General features: G+C 55.1%; 1 protein-coding gene and 1 pseudogene across 5 annotated transcripts; both read left to right on the top strand.

The window, feature by feature from the left end:
- Positions 1 to 191: 191 nt before the first annotated feature.
- MKNK2 (MAPK interacting serine/threonine kinase 2) lies at positions 192 to 12,270 on the top strand. Of its 5 annotated transcripts, XM_036312173.1 has the most exons (15): positions 192 to 334; positions 481 to 615; positions 3,126 to 3,146; positions 3,376 to 3,463; positions 3,563 to 3,664; positions 3,748 to 3,845; positions 5,810 to 5,889; positions 6,609 to 6,682; positions 6,957 to 7,061; positions 7,225 to 7,280; positions 7,391 to 7,486; positions 7,942 to 8,136; positions 8,881 to 9,045; positions 9,791 to 9,834; positions 10,113 to 12,270. In XM_036312173.1, exons 2-15 carry the CDS (start codon positions 565 to 567, stop codon positions 10,348 to 10,350), a joined length of 1,413 nt encoding a protein of 470 aa, XP_036168066.1. In that variant the 5' UTR covers positions 192 to 334; positions 481 to 564; the 3' UTR covers positions 10,351 to 12,270. The 5 variants fall into 5 exon arrangements, with proteins under 5 accessions (XP_036168066.1, XP_036168067.1, XP_036168068.1 ...); XM_036312174.1 differs by lacking the exon at positions 3,126 to 3,146; XM_036312175.1 differs by lacking the exon at positions 7,391 to 7,486.
- A 151-nt stretch (positions 12,271 to 12,421) lies between these two features.
- Positions 12,422 to 17,276, top strand: LOC118657728 (annotated as a pseudogene).
- The last annotated feature ends 9,902 nt before the right edge of the window (positions 17,277 to 27,178 follow it).

Raw genomic sequence — 27,178 nt, 5'->3', positions numbered from 1 at the left:
AGAGACACGCCCCACGGCCAGAGTGCGCAGCCGCACTCCGGTCCGGAGCGCCCTTCCAACCCCGCCCCCGCCCCCGCCGCGCGCGTGTGGGCGGGGACGGAGGGGCGGGCCCTACGTTGGGGGCGGGGCCTGGCTTGGACCATAAAGGCGGAGGCGGCGCTGTGCGCGAGACTCCACTCGGCGGCAGCGGTGGCCCTGGAGGAGGGCTCTGCGGTAGTGGTGGTCGTGGCGGCGGCGGGACGACTCCCCGCGCGGTCCGCGCCGCGGGATCCGGGCTGCGCGTCTCAGTCGGCGGAGGCGAAGGAACAGCGCCCCCGCCCCAAGCCCGACCCCAGTGAGTGCGGCCCAGCGACCCCGGCCTGGCCGGGCCCCGACTCGGGCGCGGGGATCGGGCCCCGCGGAACCTCGCCGCCTGGGCCTGTACTCCCGGTGCGCCGACCGCGGCCACTCACGCCCTTCTTTGTCTGCCCCCGCCTGCAGGGTCCTCTCCCCGGCCGCCCCCCGCCCCCGGGCCGCCCCCCGGGCCCTGCGTCCCCTCCCCCGCTGGCGGGGCCCGGACAGAAGATGGTGCAGAAGAAAACAGCCGAACTTCAGGGCTTCCATCGTTCGTTCAAGGTGAGGGCCGCGTTGGTTTGGTGGGCGCCGCGGGCTGGACTACCTGAGTGGCCGGTGGGAGGGGCGCGGAGCTCGCCCTCAGGATCCCCCAAGCCTGGTGCCGGTCCCCGCGTTGGTCTTGGCCTTGGGGCTGCCCCAGCCCAGCCCAGCCGTGCGTGCGCCCACAGTCCAGGCTGATGGGCCCCGAGGTCTCAGGTCTTCCCTCCAGGAACCCTAGGTGGGTCGAGGGGCCCTTGTCCGTGGGGCCCTTGGTTGTGTGTCCCCTGCAAACCTCAGCCAGGTGTCTAGTGCTGGGTGGGGCGTCAACCGGCTACAGTCCTGTCCCCAGCACCTTGAGGTCTGTGAGTCCTTCCTCCAGAAAGGCCAGGCAGGGTTGCAGGTTCCTCCCCCGACAAACACCCCTCCCAAGTGGCCTGCAGAGTAGGGGTGTGTGTGGATCGGATGACCCCCAGACATGCACCTCCCAGGCCCAAGTCCTGTTTCCTGTCGGAATGGGAAGTCTCTAAGGGGGCCCCAAGGCTTCCGAGTTCTAGTCTCAGATGGGCAAGTCAAGGGGGGTTTGGCAGGTGCAGGGCCAGGCCCCATGCGGCCTGGCCCAGGGGAGGCAGTGATGTCAGCAGCCACCCCACCCGCCTGCTGAGTTATGTAATGGCTTTCCTGGGCCTCCTTGGGCAGGAACCTGTTGCCCTGCAGAGGAGGCAGGACCTGTGTGTGTGTGTGTGTGTGTGTGTGTGTGTGTGTGTGTGTGTACAGGCAAGTCAGACACCAGTGTGGGAGGAGCCAGCCTGGTGTGTTTGGGTTAGAATTCCCAAGCCTGTCCAGCCAGCATTCACCTGCCAGCGCCCCACCCGGTGCACACTCCTGGCACCCTAGCTTCCACTCCTGGATAGCGACAGCCTAGGCATGTACCCCAAGTGGCCAGGGCTGGGTGGAAGGGTGGTAGACCCAAGATGTCACTGGCGGTGGTCTGTTAACTCTTGGGACTGTGTCTGAGCTCAGACAGGGTCAGTGGGCAGGGCCAGCTCTGCGGTCAAAGCATACTCAAACTTTCTGGATGGTTCCAGCTGCCTCCTGCCAAGGCCTGCTGACTAAAGGCCCGCAGCCAGCCCTGGGCCTGGCCCGCCTACACTGCCTAGGCCTGAAGGCTGGTCTTTGCAGGCCACCCAGGAGCTGTGCATGCCCTGTGCTGAGGGGGGACTGTGGGAGTCCCAAGGGAGGGAGTGGGGACATGGGACAGGGAATCTTGGCTCTAAAGTGGCCCTCCAGGGTCCAGCTCTTCTGAATTGGGGTCTGGGAGAGATGTATGGGATTGCTGAGGAGACCCAAGTTTGGCCCCTTTGGGTCCTAGAGCCTTTACTTGATTGTTGGGGGCAGCTTCCTGACATCCACTCTCCATCCTAATCACCCCCTTCTGTGGCCATCCTGAAGCCACTCCTTCCAGGTGGAAGGACGGAGACTTATCAGAGCATTGATTGCAGTCCTCATGGGAGCCAAACTCCTCAATGGGCAAGGACGGGGACTGGTGGATGAGCATCAGCAGGCCGGCTTCAGTGCTCCCTTCCTCCTTCCTCCCCTGCACCTCCTAGCAACTCTCTGCAGGGTGGATAGGGAGGCTAGGAGGGCCCGCCTGTTTTTCAGCTGCTCCTTCTGACCTCTGCCTGCACCCTGTGCAGCTGGCCTGGCTTCCGGGCCTCCTGTCTGTAGGAATCTGGCCTGGCAGAGTGGGCCCCTCCAGGTCTTCCTGGGATTCTCCTGGAGTTCCTTTTCTGTTGGATAATTCTCCTGTCACAACCCCAACCCCAGCTGTCACAAGGCCCAGAGAAGGGCAATGACTTGGCCCAGGTCACCCAGCATCGGCCATAGCACCACAATTATGTATACAGGCCCCCTCTATGCCCACCAGGGCCCTGGCTGCCTGGTCCATCAGGATGTTGGGAGCTAATTAGAACTAACTTCTAAAGGAACCTGGCCAGGTCTCAGTGTCTCTCAGCCTTTATTGGAGGGACTGTCAGCCTTCATACAAAATCTTTTGCTCTGCAGAAATGGCATTTATCCTAACAGCCTTCTGTTTGCCCCGTAGGCGATTTCTCCAATCCCTGGCATGCCTGTCTTTGGGCATGATATAGTACCCTCTCCCCAGTTTTGGGGGCCATCCAGTGACATTGAGCAGGCCCCACTTTAACAGGGCTGGTTTCTTCACTGGGTACTAGGCTTGTGGTGCTCACTCCTGGGGGTCCCTGGGGGTGAACAGGACAGTGCAGGCTGTGGCCCAGGCAGAGAACAGCCCAGTGTTCATGCTGGATCCCATGGATAGCTTTCCTGTAAGCCTCTGGGGGATTGGTGAGACAGGAGAAAGAGCAGCATAAAGCAGGGAGGGTGATGGCACCCCTTGACACAGGAAGGGCTGAGCCCACAAGGCCGTGGGAAAGCAGGCAGGGCAACTAGCTGGGAGCCCCGCCTAGAGCTCGTGACTCACCCCCCACTGACTGCTCTTTGCCTTTGATCTCCAGACTGCTGTCCCCATTCTGCAGGTGAACAAACCAACGTGCCACAGTAACTTGCACCCCTTCCTCCCTGCACAGCTACACCCTAACCTTGGTGGCCCCACGGGCCCTGGGTGGGGGTAGAAGGGCTATTTCTTCATGGTCAGGCGAAGCCAGGCTTTCTCCCCCTTGGCATATGTACACAAGGCTGGGTCACTCTGTAAAGGGGCCGTTCTGGCAGCATTACAACCTGAGAGCTCTCTCTTCTCTACTACAGGGGCAGAATCCTTTCGAGCTGGCCTTCTCCCTAGAACAGGCCCACCCCGGGGAGACTGACTTCAGCCTGGAGTGCCCAGCCCGCCCTGGTGAGGGGCCTGGAAGGGAGGGGACTGTGGGTGAGGGCCAGGTGGGGCCTGAGAGCCACAGAGGCTAAGTGGGCCTCATGCCCGGGTCTCCTGATGCAGATATGCCCACAAGCCAGCCCATTGACATCCCAGACGCCAAGAAGAGAGGCAAGAAGAAGAAGCGGTGTCGGGCAACTGACAGCTTCTCAGGCAGGTTCGAAGGTGAGTGGGGTGGGCAGGGCTGGGGATAGGGGGAAGTGACTAGGTTGCCCAGGACAGCTTTCACTGCCATCTCTGCTCTCCAGATGTCTACCAGCTACAGGAGGATGTGCTTGGGGAGGGCGCCCATGCCCGTGTGCAGACTTGCATCAATCTCATCACCAACCAGGAGTATGCAGTCAAGGTAAGCACAACACCCTCACCTGTCCCCTTACCTCTTCCCAGCAATGCCTGAGATCTGGCATTCAAGCTCCTGGACTCATAACTGGGGAAAGCCAGTGTCTAAAAATGACCCCTAGAATCCAGGTCAGCCTGGGCTGAGCCCCCAAGGCCAGGCAGAGGTGGATCGTGACCATGAAGTTTGGCCCCTAATGCCGGTGGCTGCGGACCTGGTGCCAGAGTGACCATTGAGAGTGGGATGGGGGTTGAGAGGGCTTTGGTCAAAGCTAATGTTCACCTGCTGGGTTACTTCAGGCTGGTCCCCAGGCATAACTAGTGCTTTACCCATGTTGGTTACTAGGATTAAAAAGCAACGCCATACTTAGGGCCCAGGGTCTTAGCATTTAGGTAGACCAGGGCAGAGCCTCCTTCATGTCCATGTGGCCTCTGACCCAGGGTCCAGCCTGGAAACTGTGGCCCTGTGACCTCTGTTGTCTGGCTAGACTGTTGAACCCTGCATTCCAAGAAACCTTCCAGGCTCCTCTCATGACACTGCATCTAAGCTAGGTGGGCTCACAGGAGGCTGGCTGCCCAGGCAGGGAGGTCAGGTACTCCCTGGCAGTCCAGCTGACCAAATGCTTCAGCCCTGGTGGAAGTCCAGGGACAAAGGCAGCTGTGGTCCCTGCCCCCTGGAAGCTCCCAGGTGGAGTGGGGGTGATGGTGCGGGAGAATTGGACACTAAGAATGGAGCACCTTCTGAATACCTGGTGTGTCTCTGAGTAGCCTTCTCCTAAGGACCTGCTGGGCAGCCTGGCTTACTGTCACTGTTTGACAAGTAGGGAAATTGAGGCTCTGAGTCACACTGTGTCTGACCTCCCAGAAGGCCATCTCCCTCCCCTGAGGGACAGCAGTATTCTCTATGAAGTGGGGTCCTAGCCAGATTCCCAAGGGACAGGATGAGTTTCAGTTATTGTAGAAGGATGTGGCTGGTGGCTTTGTCTCTAGAGGCCCTGGAATCTGTTTTTTCTGTCCCTCTTCGGGACGGGTGTGTTTGTCACTAGACAGGTGGGCATGCATAGGCCCAGGACTTGGAGGTCAGTGGACTTGTGTGCCTGCCTGCTGCAGGAGCCTGGCCTGCGGAACATACTATATTCCCTTCCTCCAGGCCACTGTGGTGCACAGGGAGCCCCGGGCTTAGGTGGTGACCCGCCTGTCCACTCACCCAGCAAAGGGAGCCCGAGGCACCTGCTAACTCCACCTCTCTCTGAGCAACGTTGCTGGGGGGCATTTGGGGATGGGCCCAGAACTCTCTAATTCTTAGAGCTCCTGTGTGCCAGAAAGGATTTGGGGACTTTGGTGTGTGTTGGCTTCCTGTGGCTCTGGGGTCTGGGAAGCTGTGTCTGCTGGTGGGTGGGTGGGGGGCCAGTCTGGCTGGCCTGAAACACCCAGGCTCATGGGGTCACAGACATCTACCCAGTCTGGGTTGGAACTGGCGAGGCAGGACTTGGTGCAGAAACAAGTGGATATGGCATGGCTGGCAGCCAGGTGCCTAAGGTCCCGCTAGTCCCCTGCTAGTCAGCATGGTGGCCACCAGTCTCCTGGTCATGAAGGGGAGGCTACTTAGTCCAAGGGAACCTGACATTGTGAAGGGGTATTTTGCTGGACCCGAGGCTTCAAATATATCTCTGAGGCTTTTTTCCATCAGGAGTGGATAGGGCTGGCTCCTTCTCCCTGCCTTTGCTGTCCCACTCACTCCTCTCGTGGTGCCGCTTGGGAAATACGTTGCCCACTACTTGTGCTGATGCTGCAGTTCTGACTGGCAGATTCTGGGTCCCCATAGGAGAACTCAGCCACCTTTCTAGATTCTAGCGGTCTAAAGCTTTAACAGTTTCAGGTGTAGTGCAGGGAAAGTTTCTGGTGGAGGCCCCGTGGGCTGGGGAAAGTCTGGCTGACCCAGCTGCTGTGTCTCCCCACCCCCACACGTTTCAGATCATCGAGAAGCAGCCGGGCCACATTCGGAGTAGGGTTTTCCGGGAGGTGGAGATGCTGTATCAGTGCCAGGGACACAGGTAATGTGACCCACCCTCAGCCCCGAGCCATCTTTTAATGGATGAATGGGCCTGAATGTCTCTTTACCCCCAGTGAGCATTTAAGGCAGGGGTGGGGAACCTTTTATCTGTGAAGGGCCATTTGGCTAATTATAACATCATTCATGGGCCATACAAATTTATCAACTTAAAAATTAATCTGCTGCCTGGCTGGTGTGGCTCAGTGGCTGGGCATTGAACTGCGAACCAAGAGGTCATCGGTTCGATTCCCTATCAAGGGCCCACGCCCAGTTTTCGGGCTCCATTCCCAGTAGGTAGGGGCATGCAGGAAGCAGCCAATCGGTGTTTCTGTCTATCCCTCTCCTTTCCTCACTTTCTAAAATCAATAAACCATATTTTTAAAAGCCTGCTATATTTGGTGAAACATTTAATTAATTCATCCCTAAAGCCTTGGCAGGGCCAGACCAAATGATTTCATAGGCTTTAAACAGCCCGAGGGCTGTATGTTCCCCATCCTGATTTAGGGAGTTCCCACTGTGTCCCAGGCCGTTGTGAATGGACCCAGTGTTAGACTGGCAGTCTGCGGTGGGCAAGATGGAAGCAGCCTGTGGGCCCAGTCCCAGCCTTCCTGTGGGCAGGTGGAGGGGTGTGTTGGGGGGGGGGGGTGTAGACCCTGAACTGGGCATGTACAAGGGCCTTAGGACGTCTCACTCCTGTCCTGCTCCCCTCCCCCATCCTAGGAATGTTCTAGAGCTGATTGAATTCTTCGAGGAGGAAGACCGATTCTACCTGGTGTTTGAGAAGATGCGGGGAGGTGTGTGGGGCCTGGGAGACACATCCAGCTAGTTCCTAATGGGCTATGGGCTCAGAGCCACCTCAGAAGACCTGTCAGAGGGTCCTGTACATCAGAGGAGGCTTGTGGGCTCTGAGCTTCCTGTCCACACAGCAGCTCGGGTCAAAGATTTTGGGTCCGAGGAGGCCAGAGTGGAGGCTTCCCTACCAGGTGGGAGTGGGTGCTGGGCAGTGGCCTGGGGACACAGGGGTTATTCTTACATGTTTTTTTTCCTTCCACTATGACCTGGCCCCAGGCTCCATCCTAAGCCACATTCACAAGCGACGACACTTCAATGAGTTGGAGGCCAGCGTGGTGGTGCAGGACGTGGCCAGCGCCCTGGATTTCCTGCACAACAAAGGTGGCTGATGGGGGTGGCTGCTCAGGGTACCACCTACTTTTTGCCATCCTGCCAAAGATGCTTAGGTCCCATGGATGTCCAGCCTTGCCCCCAGTACAGCTGCCCAGGACTCCCTAAAGATACACCCATCCCACCACTGACTCCCGGATGTTTCTACCCACAGGCATCGCCCACAGGGACCTAAAGTTGGAAAACATCCTCTGTGAGCACCCCAACCAGGTGAGGGACCCTGGGGGTTGGCCTTCCCTGCGGGATGGGCCCTGTGCAGGCTGGACAGGACCTCCAGCCACCTCACCTCATTTCACTGCTGCTTCCTAATCCCCTCCCAGGTCTCCCCCGTTAAGATCTGCGACTTTGACCTGGGCAGTGGCATCAAACTCAATGGGGACTGCTCCCCCATCTCCACCCCGGAGCTGCTAACCCCAGTGAGGACCCACGGGGTCAGGGGCGAGCTGGGAGGGGCGGGGCGCGGGGACAGGATTACATTCTGTCCAAAGAAGTGGTTTGGGACCTCCAGGAGAGATGTGGGGCAGCTTGTGGTCTTCGTGCTGGGGCCTTGAAACTCGGGATTTCGCTTAGCAACAGCCGCTGATTGGCCCTTCGGCTGTGACGGGGCGGGACCACGGTCAGGCAGGGAGGGGCGAGCTTCCAGCACCTGTTGATTGGGCAGGGCGGGGGTTGGGGCGGGGCTGTGGTCAGGTGGGGGCGGGCTGGCATCCGCCGTCAGCCTGTAATTGGCCGAACAGAGCTGTCAGTCACTGCGGCTCAGGCTCAGGTGACTGGGCGGTCCCTTGCCTCACATTACACTGGAAAGTCCCTGCCAGTGGCGTCCCCCTCCCCCATGGCATCTAGTCATCACCGCTCCCCCTCTTCCCCGCAGTGCGGCTCTGCAGAGTATATGGCCCCTGAGGTGGTGGAGGCCTTCAGCGAGGAGGCCAGCATCTATGACAAGCGCTGCGACCTCTGGAGCCTGGGCGTCATCCTCTACATCCTGCTCAGTGGCTACCCACCCTTTGTGGGCCACTGCGGCAGCGACTGCGGCTGGGACCGCGGTGAGGCTTGCCCGGCCTGCCAGGTGCGCACCCCCTGCCCTGTGCAATCCTTAGGGCCGGGTCCTGAATATTGACTGCATCCACAGAGGAGTGCTGGCCTGCCTGACCCTCCTGGGTTTCTCGAGGTGTAGGTCTCCTGTCTTTCAGCATAGAGCAGTTTGGTCAGTGAGCTGTGGTGGGGTGAGGCCTATGGTTTGATGAGATGTTTTCTATGCAATATTTGAGGCTCAGGATTCATGTTTACTCTGGAGTCCTTAGGAGGTCGGCTCTCCTGACCTTTCTCTTTTTAAAAAAAATAGATTTTTATTGATTTCAGAGAGGAAGGAAGAGGGAGAAAGATAAAAACATCAATGATGAGAGAGAAACATTGATTGGCTGCCTCCTGCACGCCCCCTACTGGGGATTGAGCCTGCAACCCGTGTGCCCTTGACCAGAATCGAACCTGGGACTCTTCAGTCTGCAGGCCAATGCTCTATCCACCGAGCCAAACTGGCTAGGCCCCCCAGACCTTTTTTCCTCTCCTTCCTTGGCCCCTTAGGGTTCCCCATCCTGCCAGCTGATCTCAGGGCCCAAGTTCCATCCCTGTTTGGGTGGTAGTCTGAGGTCCTTGCACCTGGTTCTTGGGCCACAGGTCAGGCCTGGGGCCCTGAGAGAGCCTGTCACAGCAGTGTCCCAGCTCCCTTGGGGTCCAGGCTTGCCCATCAGAGATCAGGACCTGGGCCTCGGCCCTTTTGGCTGCAGCCGACCCTCCTGCATGTGTTCCCCAGAACATGCTGTTCGAGAGCATACAAGAGGGCAAGTATGAGTTTCCGGAGAAGGACTGGGCCCACATCTCCTTCGCTGCCAAAGACCTCATCTCGAAGCTGCTGGTTCGGGACGCCAAGCAGAGGCTAAGCGCTGCCCAGGTCCTGCAGCACCCCTGGGTGCAGGGGGTGAGTGCCAGCCCCACGGGGCAGCCGGACATGGGGTCCTCGCCTCTGTTCAGTCTCCAATGGGCCGGGCTGTGACTCGGAACAAGTGTCGGAGAAGCCTTGGGGCCCAGTGTCGGGACTCCTTGTTGTGATGTGGGTCTAGGGGTCAGTCACTTATCTTCTGGGCGCCCAGGCACAGTTATGAAATCTTCCCCAACTGCTGGCAGGAGCTTGGCAAATCCCTGGCCTGTGTCCTAGAGGCAGTGGGATCTCTTCCTGCCTGGCACAGAGCAGCAAGCTCCACTCAGCCACAGGGCAGACGGGTGGGTGGCCAGCCTCCGACAGGGCTCCATCCCCTCCGATCCCAGAAGAGCCTGTGTTTGTCGTTGCCAGTGGTCATCCAAGCTGGGGCCACCAGGGTAGAGGGCCCTGTGGGGAGAAAGGACTGCTTGCTCAAGGTAGCCAGTAGAGGGGCCTCTGAACTCCTGCTGTGAATATGAGGAGACCCATGGATCTGAGAAGGGAAAGGGGATGGGCTGGGAATGATTAGGTGGGGTGGTTAGTGAGCAGGTAGGCCTGGGGAGCCACTGGCACCCCCACCACAGGCACCTGGGCTGCAACATCCTGTTTGCCCCAGCTTCCAGGCAGGTGTTCCCCTTAACCCTTACTGGTGTCAGAGCCATGGGGGATCTGGGAGGGTTGGCCCTGGGCAGGATGGATGAGCCTGGCTGTGTTCTCTAGACCCACTTCTCTGGTCTCCTTGCAGTGCGCCCCAGAGAACACCCTGCCCACGCCCATGGTTCTGCAGAGGTGAGGCCTGCATGGGGTCTCGGGTTGGAGAGGGGAGGTTAAAAGTTAAGGTGTTTTAAAAATGCAAAATAAGTTCTCTTTAAGTTGTAGGGGAAGCCATTCAAGAACTGGGTGACCTTGTAGGGCTGGTGGATTAGGTCCCAGGCCAGGGGGCGGGGGAGCTTGGGGCCATAGCCCCTCCTCCAGGGCACTGCACAGACCCGGGGCCCTAAGGGAAGCAGAGGGTATACCTGGCAGCCACCTCTCCTTCCTTGGTGACTGTCCCGTCTTGTCCCCAGGAACAGCTGTGCCAAAGACCTCACATCCTTCGCAGCTGAGGCCATCGCCATGAACCGGCAGCTGGCCCAGCGCGAGGAGGATGCGTTGGAGGAGGTGGGGCAGGGCCAGCCCGTGGTCATCCGAGCTACCTCACGCTACCTGCATCTGTCCCCGCCATCCCAGTCCCAGCTGGCCCAGCGGCGGCAGCGAGCCAGCCTCTCTGCAGCCCCTGTGGTCCTGGTGGGGGACCATGCATGACCCCTCCCTTCTGCTGTACATAGGTCACCCCCTCCCCCATCAGATCTCAAGATTTTTTTTAAGCTATTGCCAGCCAGTGACCAGCAGGCTGTGCAACACCCCTCACTCCCACCCCCCCTTGGGTTCTGAGGTGCTGTGCTCAGCTCAGCTCAGCTGGGGGGTATCTTTTTATATAAAGTTTTTGCTGTTGGGTTTTCCTTTTTTTTCTGTCCCCCACCCCCATTTTTTCCCTTTGAATGGTGTTAAAAGTAAACAGGCACCCTGGAGAAGAGCAGAGGGCACATGTGCTGCGCATGCCCCCACCCTGCCACCCTGGCCGTACAGGCTCAGCTGTACTGTGAAAGGCCTTGTGCCCATGGTCCCTGCCCAATGTGACTCAGGAGAGGAGGACATTTGCTGTCTTCCAGAGCTGGGGGACCCGGGAACACACCTGCGCCCCTCCCCCTTCCCTGCCCTTAGTGTTCTCAAGGCCAGACTAACCCTGCACCTCCTTTCACCCGAAAGGCACCCTGGTGGCTAGGGGAGTCCTGGGTGTGGGCAGGTGGAGTGAACAGCCACCCACATGGACCCCACCCCACCCCTAACTGAGAACCTTAAGCTGCCGCTGACGGGGAGAGGCTGCACCATTACCACTACTCCCCACTCTCTCCACTGGGGACTCTGTCTACCTGGGGCGGGGGGAAGGGGCACTGGAGGAATGGGAGGGGCTGGACTGGCACTCGTCAGCCAACATGGGGGACCTGTAGATCCCCCACCCCGGGCACCCCAGTGCCCCTTCTCAGGGCTCAGTCTGACCATGGCCACGTCCTCCCCCCTGTCGACCCTTGAGTTGACATGGAAGCTCTGCCAGCCCTGTCTCCTCCCCTCCGTAGAGCCAGGGCTGATCCAGGTTCCCGATGAATCCCCCACCCCAAAGGCAGCATTCCTGCTCTGCCCACCTTTAGGGGAATGGCCTCCCTCAGGCACCCAGGAACCTCCCTGACCTCCCCACCTCCCCACCCCAGAGTCCATGTCAGATGTCTAGTGACTTGCTGGGCTCAAGGAGACTCTGACTCCCCTCTTTGTCCTTAGGTGGGAAACACTATGCAATACAAGCTTCCTCTTCCTTCATGCACACGTGTTTCTGCCAGTGGGCGGCCCCCCAGCCCTCTTCAGGGCAGCTCGGCCTGGGCTCTGGCTGGCTCTTTCAGGCAGGCCAGCTGGAGAGCCCTCTGGCATCTAGTTTTCATCCTGTTTCATTAGTATTTTAAGAACATCAGTTGACTTCCCTTTCCTGTTCTTGAAGAATACTTGAATGTCAGGGGGCCTTGGGGTTGGGGGCTCAGACACTGCCTGCCCCCAAGTCTTGGACAGTGGTTGCAGTCTGGGGGCTGATGCCTGCCTGGCCACCTGAATCTGTGGACCGGCCTTTCCAAAGACCCCAGGGTGGGCGGCCACCCCCACCTCCATCATTTCTTGCCCATTAGTGATTTCCATGTGTCACGACTGGGGGTTCTGCCTTTCTGTAACAGAACTGGGCCTCACTGGCTGCAGGCGGTGTGGTCAGTTCAGCCTGGAAAGCTGACTGTGAGCAGCATTTCCTTCTCAAAGGTGGGACAGCTACTTACTCTTCCCCCATCACATCTCCGGTGCAACCAGGAGGCTGGCCAGAACCGTCACTGTGAATGAGGGCCTGGGTCCCAGGGTGTCCCAGGCTGCGAGGCTGCTCTAGTGCTGAGGGAAGGGGGAATGGCAGTGTTTCCATGTTAATATAGAAAAAAAGACAATTTTCTTTAAAAGTGGGGGAAAGACATCCAAGCACTTTAACTCCACTGTACCAGGTAAACTGATACAGCTCAAAAGTTTTCCTTGACACCAACTGTCAATGCCGGAATTTTGTATTCTGTTTTATAAGGATTTAATAAAACTCTTAAAAACTCAGTCTGGTTTTCTGTTGCTGCACAACAAGCTGCCCCAGACCTAGTGGCCTTAAGCCATTCAGTGACAATGGTGCTGTGACCTAGGAATTCGGGCAGGGCGTGTGGGGTTGGCTTGTCGGGGGATCTGTGAGGGTGGGGAGAGGCTGTCCTTGAGTGACCCATCCGTGTTGGCCCCGGGAGCCCTCTGTGACAGGCTCACTGGGCATCGTGTTCGAGGCTCATGCACCTTCGTGCCTGCGCTTTAATGCTGGTCGTGGCTGAGTGATGCTCCAGTGTCCGGGTGGAGCACGTGTGTGTATTCATCTGTCCGTGCTGCCAGGTTTGGCCACAGTGAACCGTGCTGCTGTGGACATGTGCACAGGTTTCCCTTTGTGGAAACAGATGGAAAACATTTCACATGTGGATGTGTTCATTTCTCCGGGGTGGACACACGGAAGGGATGTGAGCAGGGCAGAGACCTGATCCCATGTGGAGTGTGGATGGGGTCAGAAGGACCCAATAAACCATTGTCACCCTCGAAGCCAGTCAGATGAGAGATGACAAGCCTGGTGGGGACAGTGCCCAGTAGACCACACAATGGCAAACACCAGGCATGGTGAGGAGGTGACTGGCCAGCATCTGGGGACAGCCTGGACGCGGGGTGAGAAGGGGGCGCTCTGGCTGTCTGGAGAGAAGGCACGCCTGGCAAGGTACGGGCACTAGGGATCCCTGCGACAGGAAGTGCAGTAGGTCGCCCCTCCTGGGGAGAACCTGAGATCAGCAGGTGGCACACCTTCTACTTGGCCCTTCAGTGGGAAACCTGGACACTCTTGAGCCTGTGCCCTGCCCCTTGCATTTATTTGCTCAGCTACCTCCTAGCCCAGGGGTGGGCAAACTTTTTGACTCGAGGGCCACAATGGGTTCTTAAACTGGACTGGAGGGCCGGAACAAAAGCATGGATGGAGTGTTTGTGTGAACTAATATAAATTCAAAGTAAACATCATTACATAAAAGGGTACGGTCTTTTTTTTTTTTTTTTAGTTTTATTCATTTCAAACGGGCCGGATAGTTTGCCCACAGCTGTCCTAGACCCTTCCTCTCAGACCCCACAGCTACCCTCTCCTGAGCCAGGCCACCACCAGCCCTTGCAGGGCGACAGCCCAGCCTGGTCTCCTGGCCCCCACCAGTCCCCATTGGTCCCATCTCAGTTCTCCCAGTCCCCTCCCGTGTCCCTTTCCCAGCCTGGCATAGGTGTGTGGGCAGGGAGGGGTGGCTGCTACATGCCACGCCACCACCCTCTTAGGTGGCACAGAGCCCTGCCCAGCCCCACCAGGCCGTGCCAATGACCGCTCCCTGCCCTCTGTCGCCTGCCAAGTCCTGCAGCCAGGCACAGCCTGTTCTCTGAGCCTCTGCTGTGGATTGTATTTTGGTGGTTTCTTCTCGGTAGATCCCTCCCTTCCACCTCTCTTCCGGGAGCAGCAGGAAAATCCCGGAACTGGAGCCGCTGGGAGCCTTTCCCAGGCTGGTGACGGGCTGCCCTGTCTCCTGGGCCCAGGCTCCACCTGGGTAAATGGAGATGCCAGCTTGGGCTCCCCAGCTGCCCCCAGGCACTGGCCTCACAAGTCCCTGCACAGAACCGTCAAAATCACATCTGTGATGGGAAGCTGCTCCACACTTCCCTTGACAAGACAGTGGCAATGCTGATGTTTGATGCTAATAATAGGAGGAGCAGGGGGGGCTATGGGAACTATTTGCACTAATGGCACAGTTTTCTGGAAACCTAATGCTTTTTTTAGCCCTTGTTCAAAATACATGTCGTGACTCAGCTGAGAAGGACTTGAGAGGTAAGACCGTGATCCAGAGCTCAGCCCCAGACCTGGTCTGGACGAGGCGAGGGCCTCATCTGCTGCTTTTTACAGGATATTGCCCTGGAACTTGAGTCGGGGACCTGCTGGTAGGAAGAAAACACGACCAGCGGAGTCGCACTTCTCTGTTCTCTGGATTTTGTCTGACCTCAGGCAGTCTGGAGATTGGAAGGAGCCCTACCCATTGGAGCCTTTATACGACAAGACAGTATACAACTGGGAGTCCAGAGAGCCGCCCCGACCAGGTGCAGAGCTGGGGTTTTAAAGACTGAAACCACATCCTGATAGACAACCGTGCAGGACAAGCAACAACATGCCCTCCATGTTTGAGAAAATTACCAAGAAATTGGTCAAAGAGCTCGGAGACCGACAGCTCCGACCTGTCAGATGCTTGGTGAGCGCCACCAAGATACAGCGGTTTTCTCTAATACGGAGGAAGAAGGCTCGCTCTCTGTTTTGGCAACGACCTGAGGAGCCACTTGATGTCTCCCTCATGCACATCCTGGAACCAGGTTCTTTGGTCCCAGACGCTGCTGGGGAAGAGTCTCCCGTCTTCACTTACACTGTGGTCAGGAAGCAGCAGGCGGCTGGGACCGTGAGTGCTGGGGCAGAAGTGGGCATCTCAGGGGAGATGGCTGTGTGCCAAGAGTCCTCCCTCCAGTACCGGATTGTCAGCACCCCACATGAAACCTGGACAGAGCTTCAGAAGAGGAAACTGCCAGACTCGGAGCCGGCCTTCCTGAAGCAGTGCCGGGAAGCAGGGGTGAATCTGTATGTTGTGACCGACACCGTGGAGCTGCTCAACTGCCCTGTGCTGCAGGATTTAAGCAGCAAGAAGATCTCAGGGAAATTCTCCAACCCTCTGGATATTTGGGTCAAGGGTAAATAAAGCAGAGGCAGAGGCTACCGAAAAGAGAGAGAAGCAGCTGACTGTGCCGAAGGGCTCGGTGCTGGCCTATAGGAGGAAGCAGCTGGTTTTCCGCAGCAGAGGCTGGGACATTCTTTACACCGCAGACGATGGTGATCGGAAAACCTTTCCAGCAGGCTTCAGGTACATGGCAGATGATGAAGAGCAAGGCGTTTCAGTATGTCACATGATACCGGTAATGCATTTCTAGCTGCTACAAAAGGAGGTTTCCCAGAAGGTAGAAGCGGCCAAGCTCTCCAAGGACATGCAGAACGTTGTGTTCTCCAGCCTCCTGGCTATGCTTAGGGACCGTGAGGCTCTTCAGGACCTCATGGACGAGCTTGAACAGGAGCCCTTCGGTCATTTGGATGGCCCTGGTGGCGCCATCCTGACTGAACTGCGAAAGGACTCCTGCTATCCAGAGGTTGGCTCAAAGTGCCTCCTCCTTTACCTGCTTGAAGCCTTAATGGTGCTGAGTGACATCCAACATGATCTGCTGGCTCAGTCCATGGAGAGGAGGATCCTCCTTCCGCAGAGGGACCTGGTGAGGAGCATCCTGGAGCGCAACTTCTACCGCTTCCAGAACATTCCCTTTACCCTCCAGCCTGAGCTCCTCGCCCAACTCCAGGAGGAGGGCTTGGTCATTACCTATGAGCTGCTGGATGAGTGTGGCCTGGAGATGGAGCCAAACAGCCCCAGGTCAACCTGGGACCCGAAAGCCAAGGAGCCCCTGTCTGCCCTCTATGGGGCCCTCTTCCTGCTGAACCAGCTGGCTGAGGCCTGAGCCCTGGGCGGGGGCGGGGGAGAAGGCCAGGGAATTAGTCCAGTGAGGCTAGGCAGTCCTGGTCCGGTCCTTTGCTGCAAATACCCCCAAGCTGTTCTCTGTATTTGTGAGTCTGTGTCTATTCCACAAATAAGTGATGTCTTCGTCTTTGATTTATTTCGCTTCGCACAAGACCTTCAAGGTTTGTCCATGTTGTCATGAACCACAGGCGACTCTGGCTGCTGCGTGGGGGGATGGGTTGGAAGGTGGGGTGCCCATGTGGATGTAGGGAGAACATTGAAGGAGTTTCTCCAATTGCCCAGGCACTCAGTGGTATCTTTTAAAAGATCAGTGGTATATCTTAAAAGGTAGGAGCTTGAAAAGTAGATATATTTGATTCTGGTTGGAATAGATCCCAGGAATATTGGGGGATATATATGTAAACTCACAGGACCTCATCCTTGTGCTTCATCTAATGAATGACCGTGACTGGCCCTATTTTCTAATGAATTTATAATTTACACCCGAAGGTGGCAGCATTGACACACAGAAGGAAGCTTGCTGGTGATGGCAGACACACTTTCCTTGATTTGCTTTGGGACTTCTGCTCTCCCACCTCCCGCCCCGCCTTTCCCCTTCTCCTTTGCTGCCTCTCTGCTGCATTTAACGTAGAATAGGCTGGGGGAAATGGGGCTGGGGCAAAGGGGGTCAACACCTGCTTCCTCTAGAACCTTCCTTTTAAACACTGCACTTGTTGTGTTGAGTAAATCCCATACAGAGTTCTGGGAGGTAAGAGTGGGTTATGGGGAACTTAGAGCTGTTCCCAGTGTTTCCGGAAACGCCAGCCCTTCTGCTGGGATTACTATGGGTTCTGTGGGAAACCTGCTGTCTCATGCTGAGCCCAGGCAGAAGCCGTGACGAGCTTGAATGTCGCTCAGTAAGCAGGGTATATAGTTTCTAAATGAATTCAGCCAAGCACAGGAACTGTTCAAAATATTGCAACCTTGGTCAACCCATTGGAAAGCAGGGCTGGTGCAAATGATAGGGGGACTTATAATCTGATAGACAGAGCACCTGCAGTAATCTGAAAAATGATCAGATTATTTTAAATCTTAGAACACGTACACTAGTACTTATGTGAATAGGGGGTTAAGTTTTTCGTAAGTTTCCTTCCCAAGGTCTGTGGGAAGCAATTGAGGAGGTGACTCAGCTGTGAACCCAGCAAGCAGAACCAATAAGCATGGTCAGACCGAGCCACCAGGAGTCAAAACATCATCTCATCAACATCATCTCATTACCTGATGATTAAGGACAATAGCTGACATCTGGGGATCTCCAGGGCTGTGCATAGCTGCATTCCATTCCCAGCCTCTCCCCAGCCCCTTCCCCTGTATAACCCTGTCCCCCGGTAGAATGCTTGTAAGCGCCCTCTCTTCTTAGTTGGCTGGCCTTCTCAATAAATGTTTTCTATGATTCAAAAAAGAAGAAGAAAAGATACGTGTCATGTTCTTTTTATTATTATTGATTTTAGAGGAAGGAAGAGAGATGAGAGAGAAACAGCTATTGGTTGCCTCCCCTACATGCTCCGACTGGGAGTTGGACCCCCACCCTTTGTTGTTGTTAATCCTCACCCCATTGATTTTTTAGAGAGAGTGGAACAGAGGGGGAGAGACAGAGAGAGAGAGAAACATTGATGGCAGAGAGACACATCGATTGGTTGCCTCCCACACATGCCCTGACTAGGGCCAGGGATCAAGCCTGCAACCAAGGTACATGCCCTTGACTGGGACTCAAATCCTCGACCCTTCAGTCTGCGGGCTGATGTCTAACCACTGAGCAAACTGGCTAGGGTGAACCCCCCACCTTTTGGTCTATGAGACAACCCTCCAACCAACTGAGCCACACTGACCAGGGCTAAACCTAAAACTTTAAAAAATATTTTATTTACTAGAGGCCCGGTGCACAAAAATTCATGCACTCAGGAGGGTCCATCAGCCCGGCCTGTGCCCTCTTGCAGTCTGGGACCCCTCGGGGAATGACCACCTGCTGGCTTAGGCCCGCTCCCCAGGGATTGCGCCTAAGCTGGCAGTCAGACATCCCTCTGGCAGCCCAGGAGCTCTTGGGGGATGTCCACTTGCCAGTGTGGAGCAGGCCTACCTGCAGTCGGACATCCTTAGCGCTGCTGAGGAGGCGGGAGGGGCGCCCACCACCACTGCTGTACTGGCAGCCATCAGCCTGGCTTGTGACTGAGCAGAGCTCCCTCTGTGGGAGCACACTGACCACCAGGGGGCAGCTCCTGCATTGAGCGTCTTCCTCCTGGTGGTCAGTGTGTGTCATAGAGACCAGTGATTCCCAGTCGCTCTGCTGTTAGGGTCAATTTGCATATTATCCTTTTATTATATAGGATAGAGGCCTGGTGCATGGGTGGGGGCCAGCTGGTTTGCCCTGAAGGTTGTCCCGGATCAGGATGGGGGTCCTGCTGGGGTGCTTGGCCAGCCTGGTGAGGGGCTGATGGCTGTTTGCAGGCTGGCCACAGCCCCTTCAGGGTAGGCGTCCACACTGGGGTGCCTGGCCAGCCTGGGTGAGGGGCTGAGGGCCATTTTCAGGCTGGCCACACCCTCTTCAGGGTGGAGGGTCCTGCTGGGGTCCCTGGCCAGTCTGGGTTAGGGGCTGATGGCTGTTTGCAGGCTGGCCACAGCCCCCAGCCACCCAAGCTCCCAGTGGAGGCTGGCTGGAAGCAGGTATCTGGGGTTTATTTAGCTTCTATAATTGAAACTTTGTTGCCTTTTGGGGAGGCTACTGCCGGCCAGAGCAGGTGGGAAGCTTGGCTTCCTCTATTGCCGGGGCAACGAAGCCTCCTGCTTGCTCCAGCTCCGTGGCTGCCAGCCGCAATCTTGGTTGGGTTAATTTGCATATAGTTGCTCTGATTGGCTGGTGGACATGGCTTGGGTGTAGCGAAGTTACAGCCAATTAGCATATTTGTCTTTTATTAGTGTAGATTTATTTTTTAATAAAGTGAGAAAAGACAGACATGCCCTGACTGGTTTGGCTCACTGGATAGAGCGTCAGCCTGTGGACTCAGGGGTCCTGGGTTCGATTCCGGTCAAGGGCATGTACCTTGGTTGCAGGCACATTCCCAGTGGGGAGTGTGCAGGAGGCAGCTGATCGATGTTCCTCTCTCATCGGTGTTTCTAACTCTCTATCCCTCTCCCTTCCTCTCTGTAAAAAATCAATAAAATTTATAAAAAAAAAAAAAAGAAAAAGAAAAGACAGACACGAAAAGCCACAGTGATTTCATTTGTGTAAAATGTCCAGAACAGGCAAGTCCACAGAGACAGGAAGTGGGTTCATGATTTTTGGGGTCCAGAGAGGGATGGGGAGTGACTGCTGATGGGAATGGGCTTCTTTTTGGGGTGGTGGAACATTCTGGAATTAGATAAGAAGTGATGGTGATGGTTGCACAATATGGTAAATGTACTAAATGGCATTGGATTTAAAAGGGTGACTTTCTTCTTAATAAAAATTGAAAGGATGATGGGACCAAATTTGTGTAGAGTCTGGTACACAGCAAGTACTCAATAAATGCACCAAGGAATGACTTACCAGCCTTCGGGGTGTGGAGGAGGCCAGCACTGGCATCTCCTCCCAGACTTAGGGATTTGTGCAAGTCTTCATTCCTGTCATTGTCGCTAATCCCCTTGACAAACCCTCCCTGTGAGTCACCCCACCTCATTGTCCTCCTTAATTCCCCAGAGGAAACCTGGTGGTCCGTCCTGGTCTTAGACTCACTTGGAAGGAGGAGAAATGGGTTTATGTGCTTTTTAAAAAAATCCTCACCAAGGATCTGTTTTTTATTGATTTTTAGAGAGGGGAGTTGGGAGAAGCGAGGAGGGGAGGGAGCGGAGGGAGGAGAGGGAGAGAAAAACATCAATGTATGAGAGAAACATCGCTTGGCTGCCTCCATATGTGCCCCGTAGGGGATCAAACTGGCAGCATAGGCACACGCCCTGACTGGGAATCAAGCCTGCAGCCTTTGGTGCAGGGACAGGGCCCCAACCAACTGAGCCACCTGGCCAGGGCTGAGAAACGGGTTTAAAGCAAAGTGTGATGGAATCAAGTCAGAAGTGAGGAAGAATGTGCCGTGTCGCTCAAAGCTTGATGGGGTGAGCTGGGCCAGGGACGGGATGTGGACAAGTGGCTGGAGCCCGGTGGCTCTGGTCCCCACTCTGGGCTGCATTCGTTCCCTCTGTCGAAGCCACTTAGGGCCCCTCCCCATGTGGGGTTTGTGGTTTGTGGGCAACCCTAGAAGATGCCTCTCATGGAGACTCAGTTTCCCCTCGTGGAATGTGAGGGCAACAGCTTATTCTCTCCCCTGCCTCAGTTTCCCTTTTGTGACCTCCTGTGAGCCTGCAGAAGGCTCAGATACCCATGACAGGGAGCTTGTCCTGTGCTGGGCACTCGTCTTGGGGCCAAGGAGACCTCCGCGTCTGGGGTCCCAGGACGCCTGTGCCAAAGGCCCTTGGGAGACTTTCCAGCAAGAGGTTAGCAAGTCCCCAGAACAGACTCCCAAAATGACAATAGGGGATGCTCTGGCCTCGCCTAGAGTTTATCTGTACATTCAGAGTGGCACCCACCCTGCAGGTGCGGGGGCCATGTAAGGGTTGTGGGTCCCAGCCCTGGCCACTCCCCGCCAGAGGCCATCATCTTAGTGACTCGACCCTAACCCTGTGCATCTTGCAGACCTTCATCATGGACCACAGTCCCCGTCTCCTGGGATGGTTTTACCTTTTGCCGCAACCTGGTGCCAAGCACGCATGGCAAGAAACCAGCTTACAACCTCTCCAAATCAGGGCCAGAACCAAAGAGGGTGGGTGAGGAAGACCCTTGCCTAGGCAGAAAATTTAAGAGAGCGCCAAAAACCCGCACTCATCGTGATAACATGTGCTGAGGTCTTTTTTAATGGCTTCAAAGGCAGCTTTGCTTAAAAAAACAAACAAACAAACAAAAAAAAACACCCAAGGATATCGTTTTATCAATTTTAGAGAGAGGAAGGAAAGAGTGAGAGAGACACATAGATGTGAAAGAGAAGCATCAATTAGTTGCCTCCTGCACACACCCCAACCAGGGACCAAACCCCCAACCTGGGTGTGTGCTCTGATCGGGAATGGAACCCACAACCCTTTGGGGCACCAGACGATGCTCTGACCGGCTGAACCACACCAGCCAGGCCTGTGCTGTGAGTTTCGGCAGGAACTGTTGTAGATTCACATGCAGTTGCAAGAAATAACATTTTGCCCAGTTTTCCCCAGTAGTAGCACTTTGCAAAACGGTTACAATGTCACAACCGCAACATCGACGTTGCGACAATACATCTTATTGGGAAATCACCACTTCCACTTGCATCCACTGTGCGTGTTCCCAGTTCCTTACTTGTCCACCCTCAGGTCTCAAAGCAAACAGTACATGTGCTTAACCTGAGGGAACTCGGCTCGCCCTCCGTTCTCACTGGGAAGTGGAAGCAGGGAAGACTGGACTGTGGAACCGGGTCTTTCAAAATACCTTTCTGGCCTGATGGACATGTTCTTCATCTGCCGCCACGGGTGGCTCTGGAGCATGTGACAGGCGGCCAGTGAGAATGAGAAACAGAATGCTTCCGTTGCTACATTTTCACTGATATAAATTTATTTAGCCTGGCAGGGCGGCTGGGGCCCCAATGGGGAACACAGGTCCATCCCTCCCTTTTTAGGAGAAATTGCTCAACCTCGGTGTTGTCCTTTGTTTTGCCCTGGGTCCTTGGATGGTCCCCAGCTCTCATGCCCTCTGTCTCTATCTAGGCACACACGTGGTGCTCAATAAGAGCTCATGGAGGGAGAGGCCAGGTGACTGAGGTCTCTGGATGGCTTTCTAACCTCCACTCTGTGCCCTTAGTGTGAGGTAGGGCTCGCCCCCAGGCCTCACTTTGCCCATCTGTAAAATGGGGTGGGGGCATCCTCCTGTCTTCCACACCCCTTGCTGGCAAGCTCCCTTCGGGTTTCATTCTCTGTACTGGCCACCTGAATTAATACACTTCGCAGCAGCGGGTGGCATCTTGGTGGGGTCGCCAGGACCTCCACCCGAAATCGAGGTGCGGAGGCAGGGGACAAGGACCCAGCGGAAATGGAGCACCCTGCACCCCTGCATTTGGGGCCTGGGGCAGGGAGGAGGAGGCAGCTCCAGATGGGGAAGCAGGATGGAGCTGTCAAGTCACTTGCCCACAGGAAAACAGCTCATGTGTCTACAGTTGGAGGGGGTTCTCTAGAAGTTTCTCTTTATTTCATTCGGATCTCCTCTGCCTGTCCGCCTCTCTCTGCTCGATCCCTGCCTCCCCCCCACCCCCCGCCTTCTGGTCATAAAAGCAATATGTATTTTGAACCACTTTATTTCCCAGAATGAAAATATATAAAATGTGTGTGTGCTGTGGGTTTTAACAAATCTGTAAGTGAGTACATAAGGTGTCCACACTGAGGGGAGGAAGTGATTACGGCTCCTCCCCCTGGGGCGGGCGGCACCCCCCGCAGGTCTCCAGGAGCTCCCCAGCTGTGTCCTGCCCTGTCAGGTGATGTGACGGTCGCCGCAGGGTCGTGTCTGTGGTTTGTTTTGCCTTCTCAGTTGGCAGGTCCCCCCTGCCGTGGCCGGGTTGCTGGTGGAAGCTGGGGAGGGCTGATTTCTCCACGGGAACAGCAAGAATCTGGGGGTTGGTGTTTAACGGGGACAGACTTTCAGTTCGGGAAGATGAGAAAGCTCTGGGGCTGAATGGTGGGATGATTGCCCCGCAGGATGCCCCTGAGCTGTGCCCTTAACAGTGGTTAAGACGGGGAGCATTTTGAGATCTGGCTTCCTGGCATCGTCATCAGTTTGGGGCAAATGAACTTACACAAAAGCATGTCTTTAAGTGGTTAAGATGGTAAAGTTGTGTTAAGTATATTTTTACTACAATTTTAAAAAAACAGTAAAAATAAACCAAACAAACCCCACATAGGCTCATTCTGGCTCCATTCCTAGGTGGCTGGGGCCCGTCTGTCCGCACCTCCCCACCCCCAGGCACGGGCCTTCCGCGGGGACAGAAGGGCCGGGCTTCTGGGGGGACTTTTCCTGGCCAGTCGCGTCCAGGCCGTTCACAGGAGCCCGCCCAGCCCGAGGAGTTAGGAGCGCGGCCCCACGCCGCCGCCCCTGGAACCGCGGGGACGGCCGCGTGGCCGCTCTGGGGCTGTGCGGGCCGTGGGGCCGGCTCTGCAGCGGGAAGGAGGCAAGAGCGGCGCCTGGGATGGGGGCTGGCAGGTGGCGCCCGCATTTGGAGGACAGAGGGGCCCGGTGGAGAGAAACAGGGGCAGGGCTGGACCCCGTGCTGCCACTTCCTGCAGTCACCAGCCAGCCAGGCAGAAGCGGCTCCCGCTTTCCAGGCCCGGCCCCCCCACGCGGTGCGTCCTGCCGCCCCCAGAGGACAGCGGACAGCGACCAGCCTCTCCGGGGCGGTCTGCGGGGCTGGCTCCGGCCCGTCCCCGGGGACATGTGCCCAGCGCTGGCTGCACTCTTCCCCGGGCTGCGCGCTCGGACTCCGTCCCTGCTCAGTGCGGGGAGAGCAAACCAGGCCTCCTCGCTGAGGACAGAACCTCCTTATCTAAAGGCACTGCACTGTCCACATCCCCGTGCGCGGACATCCCATTCTGTGCGCAGGCCAATCCCGGTCGGACCTGACCGGGTGTGAGACTATAAATGGCCCGACGATGAAAGCCAGGCAGAGTGGCCTGGGGAGCTCAGTGGTGAGAGCCTCCTCCCTCCACCAAGGTTACGGGTGTGATCCCCGGTCAGGGCACACACAAGACTCAACCCATGAATGCATGAGTCAGTGGAACCACAAACTGATGTTTCTCTCCCTTTCTTTCTCTAAAATCAATTGACAAAAAATTTAAAAATAAATCCAGGCAGACTGCACTGGCATCGGCTGCCTAGCCTGGGCCCTACTTATTTGGGGTCACTGACCCACGTGAAGCAGGGCCCCTCCTGGCCAGGATGCCTGGGGTTGGCCTGTGAAAAGCATTTCCGCCTTTGACCCCCACTAACGGAGGCCCGGTGGAATCACACAGCATCGGCCCACAGCGGGCCTCCCGGGCAGACTCCTGCTGTGCGGGGGACGGGAACCTTGCCCTCTGCCCTCCTGTGTTCTGTACCTGGGGGCCTGCAAATTAAACGAATAAAAGACATTTTAACAGGAGGCATTCTTAATTTACATATTTATTAATTCAATTCTTAATTTTACATGCTGGGGCGTTACATAAATAAGTGAATGCCCAAAGGAACCTTGAGGCCTGAGAAGTTACAGACACAGTGAGAGGGAAGAGGGGGCAGCAATGGCTGCTTACGGCCGAGCAATGAACTCAGGGCCGGTGAAGGGGCCCTCGGGGGACAGACAGGAGGGATAGCGTTTGTGACAAAGTCTGTCTGGGAGTGGTTCCCACTTCTCTTTTCCAAGAAGAGAAAATTACAGCCGACCACAGGAAGGGGTTTATGACCTTTATTTATTTATTTATTTATTTATTTATTTATTTATTCATTCATTCATTCATTCATTCATTCATTCAAGAGGTTCTGCTTTTAGGCAGATAACAGATTTTTTTTAAAAAAATATTTTATTGATCTTTTACAGAGAAGAAGGGAGAGGAACAGAGAGTTAGAAACATCAATAAGAAAGAAACATCGATCAGCTGCCTCCTGCACACCTCCTACTGGGGATGTGCCCGCAACCAAGGTACATGCCCTTGACTGGAATCAAACCCGGGACCCTTCAATCCGCAGGCCGACGCTCTATCCACTGAGCCAAACCAGTTAGGGCTAGGCAGATAACAGATTTTAGGAATTCAAATGCCTTCAGCTCAAAACAATTCTTATGCCAACGTAGCATATTTTAGGGTGACATATCCTGGTCCCTGCAGTTGCTTTCCCACCCAGTATTTTGCTAACTGTCCAATATTTTTTCTTCAATGTCATGCATGTTTGGTGTGAATGATATCTCTGTGTGACAGTCCTGGTGTCCCAGAGTCAGGGTGGTGGGGTGGGAAATGACATTGTCCCACCTGCTGGCCAACGAGGATTTTAGAGAAATTGTAGAAGCTCTAGAAATAAATTTAAATTCCCGGGGTTGGGCACCATATCTGAGTCTCCATCAACCTGGCTCCCATTGTTTGCCCAGCCCTGTGGATTCTCTGAGACTCTGCCCCACCCAACTTGCAGGCTCACCCAAGTTGTTTCCAGTGGCTTTTCCATGCTAATGGCCTATCTTGGCTCATGCTTCAGACTTTGCTAAAATCTCTCCAACAAGCAACATCTGGCCTCAGTGTGCTCCATACCCCTCACTAAGTGGCTCCAGGCCCAGCAGTAATGGCAGCTGGTCTTGGTTTGCAGGTTGGCCTTTCCTGGGCACCTCCCAGCCCAGCACAGGTAACAACCATCTGCAGGTCACTTTGTAGTTCATGCCAGGTGGCCCCAGGTAGAACACAGGTTGGCCTACACCTCCTGGGAGGTCCCAGAGCCAGCGCACCCAGTGAACAGCTTCCGGTCACGTTAAAGGACCACCCAACCACCTCCACGAGCAACACACTCATAGGGAAGACTCAGCACAAAGCCCGCTGAAGTAAATCGTACTTCATGGGGTGGGCCACTGCACAGCCGATTTCCACAGTGTTAGCCACCAGTGCTTGTAGCCAAGTGTCCTGGGAGTGAATCCCTCCCACGGACATGCCAACAGCAAGCAAGGCTAAACTACACCAGGAGGGTGCACACAGCCCACACGGGCATAGCCGGAGAGCCCAGATCGGGTGGACGGGAGGCTGTGCCCTTGGGCCTTGCAGGACACCTATCACACTAGGCCACTCTGCCAAGCTGAGGAGATGTGGCAGCTCTACCTAACACAGAGGAACAAACACAGGGCGGCCGCCAAAAAGAAGAGACAAAGAAACACGTCTCAAATGAAAGAACAGAAAAACAAAAACCTCCAGAAAAAGAACTAGGCAAAATGAAGACAAGCAATTACTAGATGCAGAGTTCAAAACACTGGTTATAAGGATGCTCATTGAACTTAGGGGAAGAGTAGATGAACTTAGTGAGAAGTTCAACAGCATAAAATAGGACATGGAAACCGTAAAGAAAGAATTAGTCAGAAATAAAGGATACTCTAACTGAAATGAATAATTTACAGGGTACTAACAGTAGAATAGATGAGGCTAAGAATGAAATCAGTGATTTGGAACATAAGAAAATAGAAAACACCCAATCAGAACAACAAAAAGAATTTTTAAAAATTAGGATAGTGTAAGGAGCCTCTGGGACAATTTCAAGCATACTGACATTTGCATCACGGGGGTGCCAGAAAGAGAAGAGAGAGAGAAAGACAGCAAGAAATTGAAAATCTATTTGAAAAAATAATGACAGAAAAGTTCCCTAACCTGGTGAAGGAAACAGACATACAAGTCCAGGAAGCCCATAGAGTCCCAAACAAGATGAACCCAAAGAAACCCACACCCAAACACATCATAGTTAAAATGCAAAAGGTTAAAGGCAAAGAGAGAATCTTAAAGCAGTAAGAGAAAAGCAGTTAGTTACCTACAAGGGACCTCTCATATGACTGTCAGCTGATTTCTCAACAGAAACTTTGCAGGCCGGAAGTGATTGGCAAGAAATATTCAAGGTGATGAAAAAAGCAAGGACATATATCTAAGATTACTCTACACAGCAAAGCTCTCATTTAGAATCCAAGGACATATGAAGATCTTCCTAGACAAGAAAAAGCTAGAGAAGTTCATCACTAACAAACCAGTATTATATGAAATATTAAAGGCTCCTCTTTAAGAAGGACAGCCCTGGCCTGTGTGGCTCAGCTGGTTGGATAGAGTCCCATGCACCAATGTCATGCATGTTTGAGACTATAAATGGCTTGATTCCTGGTAAGGGCACCTGCTTGGGTTTCAGGTTCAATCCCTGGTGGGGGGTGTGCAGAAGGCAGCCAATCAATGTTGCATCTCAAATTCATACTTCTTTCCCTTCCTCTCTCTCTAAAAATCAATAAACAATTCTTTTAAAAAAACATATTAAGGGGGAAAAAAGATTAAAAATATGAACAATAGCCAAAACCGGTTTGGATCAGTGGATAGAGCGTCGGTCTGCGGACTGAAAGGTCCCAGGTTCGATTCCGGTCAAGGGCATGTACCTGGGTTGCAGGCATATCCCCAGTAGGAGATGTGCAGGAGGCAGCTGATCGATGTTTCTCTCTCATCAATGTTTCTAACTCTCTATCCCTCTCCCTTCCTCTCTGTAAAAAATCAATAAAATATATACTTAAAAAAAAAATATGAACAATAAAATG

Source organism: Myotis myotis, unplaced genomic scaffold, assembly GCF_014108235.1.
Source record: "Myotis myotis isolate mMyoMyo1 unplaced genomic scaffold, mMyoMyo1.p scaffold_m19_p_6, whole genome shotgun sequence".
In the NCBI taxonomy this organism is placed as follows: Eukaryota; Metazoa; Chordata; class Mammalia; order Chiroptera; family Vespertilionidae; genus Myotis; species Myotis myotis.
Note: the sequence above shows the minus strand (reverse complement) of the source record. Positions and strands in the feature narration are given on the sequence as shown.